Raw genomic sequence first — 15,717 nt, 5'->3', positions numbered from 1 at the left:
ACACGGAACCAGCCTTGATGGCAGGTGGCTGCAAAACAACCTTCCCACAGCCTGGTGCAGCATCCTGCTTCACACTTTGAAGAACCTATGTTTCCATCTCAGGAAATATGATCTGCGCTGTGCCTTCTTGCAGACGACCTCAGGCGCATTTCAACGCCTCCTCATAGCAAGAGACACGTTGTCTTCAGGTGTTACATCTAGTAACGTGAACATTGTAAAAAAAAAACATGTAAAAAAGAATTCCAATGTAACGTTATGTCGCCATCTAGTGAGTGGTGCTTATAATTGCACACCGATGTGAAAGATTGTAACCCCCAGTGTGTCAACTAACTGAAGTTTAAGGTTTGAATGAGGTGTAAATGTGGCTTAAGTTAATAATAAAAATGCAATTTTCACAAGAAAAATACGCATGTCCACATGTAATACCACCCACCCAATTCAAATCTTACAAACATGACATCACCATCCACACTTTCGTAATGGCGACCCTTGTTTCTCAAACTGGTGACACTGGGGCTCACACTGTTGTGGTTATGCAGTTAATATTCGTAATATTAATAGTATGAATGTAGTACAGTAAAAAAGGCTGTACTGGTTGTGAAAAATCTGTGCCCTCGAAGTGTGAATATATTCTTCTCTTCACACAAACAAATGCAAAAAAATATACAGGGCAGTTGGGACTCTAATCAACAGTCCCCACTTTTCACGGTCGGAGGACTATAAAAAATACAGATTAAATGGGCATTTTAATTAAATCGTTGCTCATACGGGTTCTGGCCGGGAGCAGTTTACCCTCCAAACCAGCGGCGGCGCTCGTCAGTTTCAGGCCGCTGGTCTCCCCGTTTGATTCTCCTGGCGCTGGATTTGAAAAGGTAACTTGCTAATGTTATTCATTCCACGAATTCTTTATTGTATTATATATCTAACAACATATACATTGCCGATAATTTTGCCGTGTTTATTAGAATGATTCTTACTATTGTAATAACTGCATGGAGCACATTATTATTATTACGATTAATTCGCTGTTTACTCTTAAGTCATTGCTACGTTGTTTGAACACTTGTGCCCCAAAAAACTATGTTGCTTTTATATCTTTCTTTATGTCACTGAAGACATTCCTGATTAAGTGACTAGATTTAAAATAAATGTAAACGTCACCATTAAATCATCTCACTGCCTAAATTCATACCAATCAATCTGATCCATAATTATTGCACTTGATACTTTCTTGTCCTCCTGGTTTATTGAAAGTTTTGTCTGTTAGATTGCTCAGGACATGGGGGTGACTGAGTTATGGTCCATTTTGGGACCAGTTCGAGAGTCTGTGCCACTTTACAGTCTAACTGGAAAGACCCTGGCTGTGGACCTCAGCCTCTGGGTCTGCGAAGCCCAGAATGTCCAAGCAATGATGTGCAAGGTCATCAGGCCTCACCTTCGGTAAGATACACGCTGATAGATCCCCTAAGAAATTGGCAAGCCACTCTCATTATTAATTTCATCTGAAACCATACCACTTTTCTTCAGCAACCTGTTTTTCAGAGTGTCGTGTCTTACACTGATGGGCGTCAAGCTTGTTTTTGTCATGGAGGGCGAAGCTCCCAAGATCAAAGCAGAGACAATGAGTAAAAGAACAGACATGAGGTTTGGGGGATTTCAGAAGAGAGCCACACAACAAACCTCCAAAAAGAGCACCAGCAGGGGGCACTTTAAAGCTGTGCTGAGGGAGGTGCGTCCATCATGAGCTTCGTAGCACTTTTTGGTGTCCCTTTATTGATTCATATACTTTGAGGTGAGGTTAGGGTGACCAGGGTCCATGAACACTTTTAGCTACTTTGGGTTTTACAAACTACTAAAGATACAAAGGTTCCTAGTTCTTGCTGCTACTGTTTCACATTAACGGTGGTGACACATGCAGGACCAATCAGTCAAATGCAGGCATTTGATAAATGCAGCATTTATCAGACGCCCTTATCCAGAGCGACATACAATCAGTAGTTACAGTGACAGTCTCCCTGGAGCAACTCAGGGTTAAGTGTCTTGCTCAGGGACACAATGGTAGTAAGTGGGATTCGAACCCGGGTCTTCTGGTTCATAGGCGAGTGTGTTACCCACTAGGCTACTACCACCCTGGTAGTTTTAAAATTCTTTTCCTAGTCTTTTCCTTGTCATTTACAAATCTGTTCATACAATCTGTCTATGTGTGTATGAGATGTTACATTATTAAACCATTAGGAATAATAATAGTTTTATAATCAGACTGAAAAGTACAACATTGACAGAAGTGTCAGACAAATTAGTCAAGGAATGTTCAGGTTTCTGTATATTCGTTTCTTTGAACTAAAACTGAAAAGTCTGTTTTTAATATTGTTTTTATAGTGTGCAGAAATGCTGGATTGCTTGGGCATTCCATGGGTGACTGCCGCTGGGGAAGCCGAGGCCATGTGCGCCTTTCTGGACCTGCACGGCTTTGTGGATGGCTGCATAACCAATGACGGCGATGCATTTCTGTATGGCGCTCAGACTGTTTACAGAAACTTCAACATGAACACTAAGGTTTGGATACTTAACCACCTGAATAAAAATACTAGCTTCACCTCTTGCAAATGGTTTTCAGGGTTATGAATCCGTGAAAATTTCAGGATCCCCAGGTGGACTGTTATAAAATGGCCAGAGTGGAAAATGAGCTGCATTTAAATCGTGAAATGCTTGTCGGCTGGGGGATTCTTCTCGGCTGTGACTACATTCCTAAGGTATCTTTCTGTTTTCCTGGTTTCTTATATTCCACCGTCCTATTCCGAAAATTTGTAGCTCTTAGTAATCATCTGTTGTTTCTCCTTTTTTTCTTGTTCTTAGGGTGTACCAGGGGTCGGCAAAGAAATGGCCCTCAAGTTGATACAGAACTCAGAAGGGAAAACCCTGCTGCAAAAGTAATGGTTAAAAAACAAACAAACACACACACACACACACACACATATACATACACTGTCACTTGTCATCACCTTCATGACTACTGCTTTCACACTGTTGGCATCATCATAACCAGCTTAATGAGATATGCAGCCAACAAATGTTCAACATCTGACACACACTACCCCTTACACTGAGCAGTGCTGACAAGATGACAGTGTCTGGCCATTTTAAACACTGACATGATGGTGGGCTCCAGACACCATTTTCTTTTCCTCATTTTTAAACCTTAAATGATGTCCTTGGCCAGGTTCACAGAGTGGAGAGCTGCTGGCATGGAAGAGCAGGAGGTGGTGGTTAAGAAAGTCCCCCACTGCCATGTGTGTCGCCATCCTGGTAAGGAACTTGAAACCCTGGGCCAGAGGTGTAAAACTCTGTAGGTGTTTACAGATGAGGGAACTAAGTACCAAACAGTTGATTAAGTCTATTTCACGTGGGGCTTTTGATGTTGCCACCTACGTGCTAGACGCTTAAGTGTGTGGCTTGTGTGTAGTGGCTTCTTTTTTTTTTTTTAATCATTTGTTAAATTTACACAAAGACTTGAGATCAAACTTTGAATATTCTTTGCTGGAGGCGAATTTGTAATGACATTCATAATTATATATGTGTAAAGTCTTAATTGTGTTTTATCCAATTTAAGTGATTGTCATTGTGAAACACTGCAGCACAGCACATGGTGACACAACGAAATGTGTCCACTGCTTTTACCATCACCCTCGGTGAGCAGTGGGCAGCCATGACAGGCGCCCGGGGAGCAGCGTGTGGGGACGGTGCTTTGCTCAGTGGCACCTTGCCGGTTTGGGATTCAAACCCACAACCTTCTGATTACGGGTCTTCTTCCTTACCCACTAGGCTACCACTGCCCCAACAGAATATAAAATGCATATAGAGAGAAAATATAACATTTTGGGTGAAATTTACACATAAATGAAAGGCCCTTGAACTATTTTTACTGCACAAATTTATTCTTGCTCTATTTAGTCGTTTAGATAATCAGTATTGAAACCTCATTTTCTCTGTAGTCGGCCCATTAACTTATTTCTCCCTTGATCCACTAGGCTCTGCAAAGACCCATGAGCGCAGTGGCTGCCGCCTCTGTAACAGCACACACTTCTGCGAGCCTCAAGACTATGACTTTCAGTGCCCTTGTGACTGGCATCACACCGAGAAGATACGCCAGTTCAGGGCTGTTGAGGCATCGGTCAGAAAGTACGTGTCCTTATAATAATTTTTTTTTTTTTTGCATCCTGGAAAACCTGTGAAATTGCACAGAGTGGTAATTTCTGGTGGAAAAAATATATTTATTGCAGAGACAAAGCATGTAGACACAGTTTCCCAAAACAGCTGAAGAGTCTTTGACGGTGTGACGGATGTATGATGTAGTTATGGTAATGGTTTACAGGTAATTTTGGAGAATTGTATGTATTCATTTATGTAATCATTTATTTAATTTTAAACCAGGCCTTTGCAGAGAAGGGCACATTTCCTTCAGCTAGAGCAGCACTACGTATGTAAGTGTACACTCATCAGGACACTTTCTGTTTCTTTAAAGGAAAACCCTGGCCTGTGACCGCTTTCCTTTTACTGAGGTAAGAACGGTGTATATATGACTGTAATAGCATAAATGACAGAATAAAAGTAATAGTTTAAATATATTATTTCAGGTTATCAATGAATTTCTGGTCTCCAAGGATAAACCCATTCAAAAATTCACAAGGAGAAAACCCAACCTTCTGTTGATGCAGGTAGAATTTGTGGAAATAAATTGAAAATGTTTATATTAATCAAAGTGTGTTTTAAAATGCACGACAACCTCTTCTTTAGAAATTCGCCCTTGACAAAATGGAGTGGCCGAAGCACTACACCAGTGAGAAGGTCCTGGTGCTGATGACCTACACAGAGCTGATGAACAGGAAGCACGGCAGAGGAACCGCAAGTCAGATTCACCCCGTGCGGTGTGTGCAGCTTTCCGTGTGGTTTTGGCTCTTTTGACATTTTATGCTTCAGCTCTATGTTGAAACCCAGCTTTTGCTTGTACAGATTTTGCCCCATTAATGCATCCAGAAGGTAACCTCTGAAATCCTTTTCAGGATCTATAAACCAAGAGTCCGAAATGGCATCTCGTGCTTCGAAATCATTTGGAAGAAACCTGGTAAGAAAATGACTATTTGAAGAGGTTAGAATGGACATTTAAACAATTGGACACCAAACTGGTTTCATGTCTTAAGATCAAACGTAGAGCCGCTGTCAGCTTTATGCCTTTGTCAATTGATCCAGCGGTTGTTTTCACAATCCTTCCTGAGCCGACAAACCACATAAAAGTGGCGTGTTGTCACTTGGTGCCCTGTTAGTGTCTTGTTGTGAGGTCAGGTTGAGATGGCAACAAAGGTGACAGAACAGGCGCATCATCTTTAGGTGCTAAAGCAGCTTCCTCTGCTAACCGGGAAACACCACCTCGTCCAAGGTGGCACTTATGATCCTGCCATTTTAAAGCCTGTCGGGTAATATCCTGCCTTTTTTAATGCACGGTGAATAAAGCCAGGGTGGCGATATCTCATGATAGCAGTGCATGTTTTTAAAATCCGTGCGTCCGTATTTGCGTCTCTCCAACGTTGCTGTAACGGCAGCGTTTCACATTCATTGCTCCTCTCCACCACCTAAGTTAGACAACGGGGACGGTTTTTAACAGTCCTGAAGGTTTATGCTGAACGCTTTCTTATCATTCACTCATGTTAATGAGCATCTCATCAAGCGGCTTTTAAAAATGACAATAGTGAACAAAGTAGCCATGAAGGTAAAAAGAGGCGACTCTTTCATCAAACAAACTTCACTTTCTCCCGCTACTAACAATACTAAGTATGTTTCTTGCATTGGATTCTTCAAAATGACTCCATCTTAGTCTCCATAGCAACCACAATGTAGGTGCGTTGAAACTGGTAGTGAACTATGATGGTATAATCTTGTGTATTATGTGCATAGACCTGTAGGGGTCTGTAAGTAAGTAAAATTCCTGTGCTGTCTTTATTATATCTGTTGAAAACGCATGGTGTTTTTTCAAGATGTTCCACTTTTACACTTAAAAAGTAACCTCATGAATATGTGTATGACCTAGAGAGAACTGGTTGACTTTAGAAGCTCCTGGTTGATGAAGCCCATCTTCACATCACAGATTTTTTAGATGAAGAGTCCACGTTCAGGACTTTTCTTCATATGTTCAGGAGTTGCTTCTCTTGCAGAACACTACGCCTTTCCTGAGGATCAGCCGTCTGAGAGCCAGGATGTGGTGAGAACCGTGGAGGAGGAGTTACTATTCCGTGCAGCTTACCCCGACGTTGTGGACCTCTACATGAAGGAGAAAGAAAGTGTGGAGGAGAGCAAGAACGCAAGTACGTTTTCCCCCTTTCGTTCAGAGAAGATCTGTGGCCCTTTGTACTTGAGAAGGAACGTTTTGTTAGTGGCAGCCCTAAAGGGCTTTGATGAGCAGGAGGTGTCACACAGAAGCTGCTGTCAGTTTATCCCTGTTTGGGTGGTATTTCACTCCCCTCCCCACCGCTGTCACGTCACTCACACACACACACACTCACACACACACACACACACACACACTCATACAGATTTGCTTCTCTTTTTCACACAGAAAAGAAACAGAAGGCTAAAAAGGAGAACTCCGCGGACGCATGTGATGATGTTTCCGATCTCATGGGCCGAATGTCACTGCAGGGCTGCTCCGCGTCGACAACATCAAGCAAACCAGCCGCCACGTTCTCCTGCGCCGAAGCAGCGCGGAAAAGTCCCAAGTTGGCCGGAAGCGAGGTCATCTCTGAGGAGACCAGAGGAGCTATGCTGTCCCCTCTGTCACTGTCCAGAGTGATCGACCAGCTCCATCTGAGTGACATTGACTGGGAGGCCTTGTCCTTCACATCGTCCCCGGCCATGTGTGCGAAAGAAAGCATGAAACCCACCTCTCTCCCTAACACTGCGAAAGAGGGATGTTCACCAGCACAGGCCGAGCGTGCCAGGGACGGGTTCGTGTCCACGCGTCCACTTGAAGGCGCAGACGTCCAAGTGCTGTCAGATGGGAGCGTGAATTTCAAAGCAGACGTCCATCCTCCCAAAGCAGTCAACTGCCGACTTGTCTTTCCCGAGCCGACTCTGTCTCGGCTGACAAGATGCGGTGTCCGCAAACCAGAAACTCCGATCTCTACCACGGAACCACCAAGAACAGGAAAAGCAAAGTCCCCCACCAAGTTCAAATTTGTCCGATTGAAGAAGGCGTACGCCCCCGCCCTGCTGCGCCAGCAAGCCAGACCTCCTGAGCAGCCCGCCAAACACAGCGTTTGTGTTGGACGAGTGTCCTCGGGCGAGGACAGCGATGCGGAGAACCGCCGGGCAAGGGAGAAGACGTCCAAATCGAGACCGAAGGCCTCCAAACCCCCGAGAGCCTTCCCGGCAAAGCCAACCGGCCACGACGTTTCGCGGCCGCGCCTTGCCCCTGCAGGGAATGTCGAGCCTCGCCCGCCGCCCGGCAAGCAGCGGCCGCAAGTCCAGGAGGACGGCCCGTCATGTCCCGTTTCCCCACCGCCTTGTTTCTCGTACAGTAACAGTACGGGTAACGACTCTGACGTGTCCATCGAAAGCCCGTTACCGCTTGCAGAAAGGTTGCGGCGTAAGCTGCTAAAATAATCTCGTCTTAAAACCACGCAAATGTTTTGTTATTATCATTTTAATGGACGTTTTGCTGTTTGCCATTGGCTGGGGGGGGGGGCGGGGATAATAAATTTCTGTGTTTTGAGTGAGGACCACGTCTGCTTGTCAACCTGAATCCACCTTGGAACAGGAGATGAAAGTCGAGTAGAGATTTTTTTTAAACGTGTTGCTTCCTTTCACAGGACAGGCGTTGGTTTCACAGTCACCAAACCAGCAGCATCACTCGCTTTACGATGCGGCCAGCGCTGGTGTTCCTTGATCAGTAGTGATGCGTTGCACACCTTTCCCGACATGAAAGGCTGCGGAGACATGACAGCTGTGTCTGGTTTGGGCCCACCTATGCCTTTCCCATGAACAGACTCCAAGGTCAGATTAAGTCTCTCCAAATACACATTTGCTTTACCCCATTATTGGGAAAACAGGCCCAGGGAGAGCAAGCCCCATGCCAGTGATCTTGAACTTACGAGTCTAAAATAAAATGCATGTTTATCCCGTACATAAGTTAGTAACCTCAGTCACACTAGGACTTGAATACACCTTAAAAAAAACTGTGAAACACAAAAAACTAAAAAAAAAAAAAAAAAAGCTTTTTATTATATCACAAACTTAAGACTTCTTATTTTCTTATTTATTATTCTTTTTTTTTTCTAAGCTTTAACCTCAAACGGGAAATCTGGACAGTTTTCAGGCCTGTTACAGTACAGGTATAAGTACAGTTTGCGCTCTGTACTCTACTGGAGTGGAGCGGTCCGTTTGACATCCTGGTCCCAACACATGGGGACCTCGGGCGTCGTGTCAACGTCCCCGGTGCAGCAGGCCTGGTCGTCCCTTTCGTTTCGAAACGTTAACTGCCGCCAGACCAATTTAAAGAGCGATTTCCCACAAAAGCGAATCTAATTATTTGTCTTTCTGCTGCGCATTAGCGCGCTGGTGCGTCTTATTGGCACCTCGGTGAGAACCAACGCGCTCCTTGGGGAAGGTCGCGCTTTTGCCCCTCGGGGTCTCTTTGAACTGCGGCCCGAGCTGTGAACTAATGACACGCGAGAGCCGTATAAAGCCCCCTAATCCCGAGCCCACGGGCCACGCAGACACGCCATGGACGTCGTCAGCATGGACCACGACGTGGACGCCGTGACCGCAAAAATACTCTCGCAGTGGGACTGGAGAGCCGACGGCGCCTTCGGGACCGGACAGGACGCCTCGTCGCCGGAGTCTTCGTTCGACTCGATGTGCTCGTCGCCCGAGACGCCGGCGAGCGGCGGGTCGCCGACGTTCCCCTACGCGCTCTCCGCGTACGGCCAGTCGGCGGCGGGCGCCTGCGCGTCGCCGAGGCCGCCCAAGCCCAAGATGTCCACCAAGCGGCGCATCAAGGCCAGCGAGCGGGAGAAGCTGCGCATGAGGAGCCTGGCGGAGGCCCTGCACCACCTGCGCGACTACCTGCCCCCGGACTACAGCCGGAGGGGTCAGCCGCTGACCAAAATCCAGACTCTGAAGTGCACCATCGAGTACATCAGGGAGCTGTCGGACATTCTGAACGGCGCGCAGTTCTAGCCGCCCGTGGCGGACCCGTGTACATAAAGCCTGTGTATAATTCTGCTTCACCTGGCACTTGCAGATGTGTGGACCTGAAGTAGCCAGTTTCCTTTACGTGTTGACCCTGTTCTAATTAAGACGATGTGGTGTGTTTAATTTGTGTTGACGGCAAATATAGCTAGTAATTAAACGGCGTTAATGAAATGCTCTGGTCTCTCTCCAACCAAGACGTGTCCTAGTCATTATTCGGAAATATTAGCCAACGCTTCAATTAAATTTTAAGATCTTCCCGTAGGTGGCGCCAAAGACGTGGTTTCAAAAATATCAGCTGCTTGCGAGCGTTTGTGCCACCAATGACGACCCCACGTTTAACGTTGCGATGCGGGCGCTCGGCCAATCAGAATGCCAGTTTGTTTCCGGTGGGCGGGTCCCGTTCGCAATGACAAAGAAATCTGTGCCCTGGATGCGTCGGGTCGGCTCCAGCCGCCATTGCGCCTCATATGAGGGCACAGAGAGCTAAAGTTATATTTCTTTATTTCCTTATTTCTTTTAATTCTGTTTCAACAAAACTGTGAATAAAACAACTTTTTGGGGGGTGGGCTAATTGTTGATATTTTGGAAGCGTTTTTCTCTGTTGCCATTCCCGACTAAGGTAGGTCCATGTCCACATTTTATTTAATCCTTGTATCCCAAAACCTTAATATAGCGCCACTACACCAGAACCGCTTACAGTTTTTACCCTCTAAATGTAAAATTCCCCGACAAAACCAGCAGAATACGACTGTTATTCAGTGTCATGACATGCCGGGATGGCGTTGTTGTTTATTTAATTGAATCGAAAGTCTGGCCTGTTCAGTCCTGGTATCGGCCGTGCATTAATATTACGGAATAACGCCGTTGTTTTAGACCAAATTACTGTAAAGTGTGTCTTAAACGTTTAGAGGCAGCGCTATCGGCGTTTGCTGAAGTGTCGCCGATGTGTACTGTACCTGTTACTGGCTGCTGTTGGTTAAGCTGTTGCTTTATATTCGTGTGCTTCTTGGTGTGTGCTTTATATTCGATGCATTTCGAACCATAGTATGAAACGAACCAAGCAAAATAATACACCCAGAAGTACAGCACGTTTATTTGTAGATGTCGAGTGTCCATCAGTTAATAAAAAAGGGGTGGTTGTAGCCTAGTGGGTAACACACTCGCCTATGAACCAGAAGACCCGGGTTCGAACCCCACTTACTACCATTGTGTCCCTGGGCAAGACACTTAACCCTGAGTGTCTCCAGGGGGGGACTGTCCCTGTAGCTACTGATTGTGGCTCTGGGTAAGGGTGTCTGATTAATGCTGTAAATAAAAAAAGTTTCAGCGCTCATTGCTTTATTGGCTTCTGCATGCCAGAAATAAACAGGCAGGTGAACGTGTCGCGTCCTCATGGGTGGATCTGACTTTGGGACAGTTGCATGCGTACCTCCCCTGGTGCGGGTGCTGCATTCTGCACTATAAATACTCGCAGGCTGGATTTCCGAGCTGCATAAAGCCCTGTGTCGCGGGCCCGGGTGCCTGACCTCTGAGTCACAATCTCTTGATCTGCAGGGGTGCAAAGCTCACACAGTTTGAACGCACCACATATCAATTTCCATCTTATCAGAATCAATCAGAACAATCAAAACTTTACTAACCACAATGGAAATTGCTTATCCTGTTTCAATATTTATTACATTCTAATAATCATTTGCAGTTGCATGAACATTGGCCCATTTTGAAATACAATTTCATTTGTTCTTATCATGATTGATTAGTTTAATGCTTAATTTATTCATCTTTTCTTTCCTGATATTTTGTGATTTTTTGCTGTTTGTTCAGGCAGCAAAGGCTTCACTCACTTCTTGCCAAACTCATTAGTAAAAATATGTATGTAATATTATATAATTTATTCACATGTTATTATTTTTAATATATTACACCTATAATAATTTGACCTGTTAAAGTGTAACAATATTTCCATTATTGCTTTTGATGCCATCTAATGCATATTCGAAGAGGCCAAGCTATCAAATTTATTATAGATTCCAAAGAAATGCACATTTAATATTTTTACATCTTAGATGGATGTTGCCACAGAGCAAGCGGAGGAGCTCGCTGAAACCCCAGCAGCTTCTACAGAGGAAACGGCAACTGAAAACAAAGGGAGGTTGGAGTCACAACCGTCCAGGTGCACATACCTGTAAACCTTTATTCTTATGCATTTTTTGCTTAAATTTTCTATTAGGAGTATAAAGAGATGTTGTTTGTTTGCACAGGGATCGAGGGATGAAAGGTCATGCGCGAGGTGGGCGGATGGGCCGAGGCGGGCGTGGTGGACGTGGACTGATGAAAGGATACGGGCCCCCTGACCATGGCAGGTGTAGAGGTCGTGGTAGGGTCATGAATGGATTTGGTCCTATGAGGTACTAACTCTGTAAAATCCATGTTGCTGTTTGTGGGTCTTAAGATGTGAATGACAAGCCCACAAAAAAATGTGGTTTTTTTTTTTTTTGTTTTTTTTAGAAGAGGCATGGGAAGGATGCGACCCTACCCAGACATCAGAGGCCGTCAAGGGGGGAGGGGTTGTCACATGGGTATGGGCCCTCCCCCTCCTCCACCACCTCCAATGCACCTAAGGGGACCTTATCCACCCCTACACAGGTAGGTCACATGATATAGGTCTCCAGAAAACAAAGGTATGTCCTACAAACCAGATTTGAAAGTCTTAACCTTGACCTCAAAAACCACCCATGGACAGTGACCAGTCTGAGAATAATCTTTACTGTGTTGTTACTTGGCGCTAATGCTTTATTTGTTCTCATCAAATTGGTTGTACACGCGTACAGTACTATAGTTGGCTCTCAGACCCGTGTTCCAGGCAAATGGGCGTTTAGACGTGAGCCGTTATTCTTGTATAAGCACTCTCATTCGTCCCATATTTACCTTGAGTGAGCAGTAATCATGACTGAGGTGTGTTCTGTGCACGCGCAGGCATCCACCACCACCACCTCTTGGACACCCGGGCTTCAGAGGACGGCCGCCCCACCCCCGAGGCATGTCCCCAGGTCCACCTCGTCATTTCCACCCCAGAGGGTAAGACCCTAAATTTTAGCCCGCTACATTTCCGCTGTGCTTCAGTGCTGTGTTTCTCTATCAGCGTATGCTGGACCAAACGACACAAAGTAAAGCTAACTGATTAAAAGTACGGATGATTGGCAGGGCCTTGTCTTGGCCATGAAATGCATAATCCCTTTTAGGTTTGTCATGTAGCACATGAGCAGTGTAGCCCTTAATCTACTCAGGCTGTAGAAGCTGAGGAAGCTCACCTCCAAAATCACAGCAGACCACCGGAAGTCAAATTGTGTGACTTTGTCCTTTTGTACAGCTACCACAACGGACCGGCCCCTCCTCCACCTCACCCCCCACTGGGCAGGGGCCAGCAGTGGCCAGGTCCCCCTGGTGGCCGGCGGTTTTAAGTTTTAACTGAACTCTTAGCATACAAACCATAGTCGTCTAAAACCCAGCGTCCCCAAATGTTTGGAACAGAAATTCTCAGAAGAGTAGGGAATCAAAAAGAGTGAAGGAACAGAAACCACTCTGGACTATTGTAACCAATGAAGTGACATTTTTTTAATGCGTGACCTAAGTTGATCTATAAGACCTTTATAAGCCCTTGTTATGTTGTATTGTATCTTTGTGTTTCACTTGTGAGCTTTAGTCCTGGGGATAGAAAATACAAATATTTTAGACGGAGGGAAAGAGATGCACAACAGCCGTGATGCACCAGTGTTACAAACGTTCAAATTCCTGGACTCCTTGGACCTCCCTAATTTTCCCTTTTGTTACCTGGATTTAGCTTTTTTTGTAACATCACTAGATAGTTAAATGAAGGCACTATGCTACACAAAGTATTCGTTCTCTATTAACAGCTACATTTTATATGATATGATGTGCAGCTAATTCAATTTAATTGTTCGGAACAATTCATGTATGTGTTCTGCAATCTCTAATGTGGAAAAATGAATTTAGATTAATGACCATAAAATTGCTATTATAAATAACATATAGTATATATATTTGCATTTGTATGTCAAAGAAAATTATTCTTTTTAAAAAAATACTACTATCTGTGTGAAGTTTTGAAATGTGACACTTCTACCTTGTGTTAACGTACCTAAGCTATGTGGATTTGTGAATGTACGTTTGGTAAACGGACGAGTTTTGACATAGTCGTGAACAAAAGAAAATAAAGTAAAAATAAGTAAAACCTCTCCTTTTTTTTTTACTGTTTATTTAAATTCAACTCATATGTCCGTTCTCTGTCCAATGGACAGTTTAAAGTCATTGTTCCATCTCCACACTTCCAGATCTGTTACTACTGATCTTGTGCTGCAAGGATAATTTTTCAAATAACAATTGCACATCATAACTCACTACTGCACACACTGTACATTACATTTTCTTTTGCATCATTTATACAATCGAGAGAATGTGGAGGACCAAGAACCCTTCGGGAAGTTAATTAGGAGTAAAACGGGACATAAGTGTCTGAACTGTGTGGTCCTGTATGTAGTCATTAATGCATAGGGCTGAAGCATTTCAAAAGTCCCGTACTTTATGATAAAAAAAGTTCACCGATGGACACAAGCTGATGGGTTTATGTTTGTCATTTGGCTTTGGATAAAGGGGCTGACGCTACCTTCTTTCTGCAGCCAGTTTAAAGGGACATGGATCTGCATGTAAAGGTGCAATGCCTCTGGACAGGTGTTCGTCTCTGCTAGGTTAAACAGGAGCTTCTGATGCTTGTTTGGTTTTTTTTTTTGCTAAATGCATTTTCAAATATGTGGATGTGTCCATTTTTTTTAGACCATTCTGCTATAAACGGATGTGCTCACCAGGCTTCCTTCAGCTCTTCTTTTGTGCCCCTCTCTCCTCTGCGTCTGAATGCTTCTCTGCTGCTGCTGCTTCTAACAGTGATGACGGACTGATTGTTGTTGTCTCCTGAAGGGGTGCATAGTCACCCCTTTTGAAGGTGATGGGACCCAGAAGCAGACCAACCCCCCCCTCTCTCTATCCCCCATCCCAGCGGTGTGCAGTGCGGCGCCCGTGCCCCTAACACAGCCCAGGTGAGCCTCCTCTTGTGTCCAGACCACCTCTAGCTTTTCATACCTTTTTCTTCCAGGCAGGAGGTGGGGAAAGACAGCTCAGTGCGTGATGCTGTAACAGATGAGATTTCACTGTTTCAGGTAAAAAGGTATACAGGAAATCATTATGGAGACGTACCTATACTGCGAAGTCCAGCCCATGTCCTGAACACAGGGTAGTTCGAGGTTCTTGTCTTAAATCCCAAGTCATAGCCTGAGCATATGGTGTCAGTCACCAGATTCATAACACGAACCATGTGACTCCAACGTGAGCATCAATTAGGAAGTGTCGGTGTAGTTTAACTAGAATTTACTTCTGTGCATGACTCATAAGTCAGAGAAAAATATTCACGACATTGGCGTGAGGTGTGAATCCTTTTTATATAGGTCCTGGCACGATGTGTTGAAGGGACTGAAACAGAATAGTCCAACAAGAGAAAAAAAGAAACAGCCCATCCCAAACTACTATAGTGCTGGGCGAATAAGATAACATTAACTGACCACTCTGAATTGTGTTTTTTTTTTTTTTAAATAATTGTGTTCATATTCATCATTAAATATTTCATGTTTGCAAATCATTGAGTTTCTATGTTTTCATTTACATTTACGGCATTTGGCAGACGCCCTTATCCAGAGCGACTTACAACGTGCTTTCAAGTTACCATCGATGAAGAGATCAATTCCGGTTCACTAGGACCCCAACTATGAATACATATTTTTATTCACTCTGTTCGACAACAAGAAAATTACAATTTAATCCAAATATTCTTTAAAGAGGAAGGTCTTGAGCTGTCGTTTGAAGGTGCTCAGTGACTGAGCTGTTCTGACCTCGAGGGGCCAAGACGGAGAAGAGTCTAGATGAATGTTTTCCTTTTACCTTCAGAGATGGAGGGACCAGGCGAGCAGTACTGGAGGCTCGGAGTATATGAGGTGCAGTGTGAGGTGTAATAAGGGCTGTGAGGTAGGATGGTGCTGCTCCATGTTTGGCTTTGTAGGACAGCATCAGTATTTTGAACCTGATGCGTGCAGCTACTGGGAGCCAGTGGAGGGAACATAGCAGAGGGGCGGTGTGGGAGAATGTGGGAAGGTTGAAGATCAGTCGTGCTGCTGCATTTTGTATTAGTTGTAGAGGTCGGATGGTACGTAGTGGTAGACCAGCTAGAAGGGAGTCCAGTCGTGAGATTACTAAGGACTGAACCAGTAGTTGGGTGGCCTGGGTTGACAGATAAGGGTGGATTCGTCTGATATTGTAGAGAAGGAATCTACACAAGTGGGAAAGATTGCTGATGCGAGTTGAGAAGGAGAGTTGATTGTCATCATCCAAGTTTGAACATAAGGAATTATG

At 44.6% G+C, this 15,717-nt stretch overlaps 3 protein-coding genes across 6 annotated transcripts; all 3 read left to right on the top strand.

The window, feature by feature from the left end:
* Positions 1-1,271: 1,271 nt before the first annotated feature.
* Positions 1,272-7,653, top strand: gen1 (GEN1 Holliday junction 5' flap endonuclease). The gene is made up of 13 exons (XM_028953424.1): positions 1,272-1,440; positions 1,528-1,729; positions 2,380-2,556; positions 2,643-2,753; positions 2,857-2,930; positions 3,221-3,306; positions 4,029-4,179; positions 4,523-4,559; positions 4,635-4,715; positions 4,795-4,925; positions 5,061-5,122; positions 6,207-6,356; positions 6,608-7,653. The coding sequence occupies exons 1-13, from the start codon at positions 1,280-1,282 to the stop codon at positions 7,651-7,653; spliced, it is 2,469 nt and encodes an 822-aa protein (XP_028809257.1). The 5' UTR covers positions 1,272-1,279.
* Positions 7,654-8,772: 1,119 nt separating this feature from the next.
* Positions 8,773-9,252, top strand: msgn1 (mesogenin 1). Its single transcript, XM_028953494.1, has one exon. The coding sequence runs from the start codon at positions 8,773-8,775 to the stop codon at positions 9,226-9,228; it is 456 nt and encodes a 151-aa protein (XP_028809327.1). The 3' UTR covers positions 9,229-9,252.
* Positions 9,253-9,666: 414 nt separating this feature from the next.
* LOC114763344 (splicing factor 1) lies at positions 9,667-14,884 on the top strand. 4 transcript variants are annotated; one of them, XM_028952977.1, is made up of 6 exons: positions 9,667-9,862; positions 11,310-11,416; positions 11,505-11,651; positions 11,752-11,889; positions 12,220-12,321; positions 14,411-14,884. In XM_028952977.1, the coding sequence occupies exons 2-6, from the start codon at positions 11,310-11,312 to the stop codon at positions 14,550-14,552; spliced, it is 636 nt and encodes a 211-aa protein (XP_028808810.1). In that variant the 5' UTR covers positions 9,667-9,862; the 3' UTR covers positions 14,553-14,884. The 4 variants fall into 4 exon arrangements, with proteins under 4 accessions (XP_028808810.1, XP_028808812.1, XP_028808811.1 ...); XM_028952979.1 differs by having other exon boundaries at positions 14,236-14,884; XM_028952978.1 differs by lacking the exon at positions 14,411-14,884 and adding an exon at positions 12,614-13,333.
* The last annotated feature ends 833 nt before the right edge of the window (positions 14,885-15,717 follow it).

Source organism: Denticeps clupeoides, chromosome 14 (assembly GCF_900700375.1).
Source record: "Denticeps clupeoides chromosome 14, fDenClu1.1, whole genome shotgun sequence".
NCBI classification, from domain to species: Eukaryota; Metazoa; Chordata; class Actinopteri; order Clupeiformes; family Denticipitidae; genus Denticeps; species Denticeps clupeoides.
The sequence above is the reverse complement of the archived record's forward strand: the minus strand, read 5'-3'. Positions and strand labels throughout refer to the sequence as shown.

Bases quoted from the DNA above. Each gene is read 5' to 3' on its own strand.
- msgn1 (XM_028953494.1), top strand. From the start codon at position 8,773: ATGGACGTCGTCAGCATGGACCACGACGTGGACGCCGTGACCGCAAAA.
- LOC114763344 (XM_028952977.1), top strand. From the start codon at position 11,310: ATGGATGTTGCCACAGAGCAAGCGGAGGAGCTCGCTGAAACCCCAGCA. The intron at 11,417-11,504 runs GTGCACATACCT...TTGTTTGCACAG, and splicing joins TTGGAGTCACAACCGTCCAG to GGATCGAGGGATGAAAGGTC. The intron at 11,652-11,751 runs GTACTAACTCTG...TGTTTTTTTTAG, and splicing joins AATGGATTTGGTCCTATGAG to AAGAGGCATGGGAAGGATGC.
- gen1 (XM_028953424.1), top strand. From the start codon at position 1,280: ATGGGGGTGACTGAGTTATGGTCCATTTTGGGACCAGTTCGAGAGTCT. The intron at 3,307-4,028 runs GTAAGGAACTTG...TTGATCCACTAG, and splicing joins CCATGTGTGTCGCCATCCTG to GCTCTGCAAAGACCCATGAG. The intron at 4,716-4,794 runs GTAGAATTTGTG...CCTCTTCTTTAG, and splicing joins CCAACCTTCTGTTGATGCAG to AAATTCGCCCTTGACAAAAT.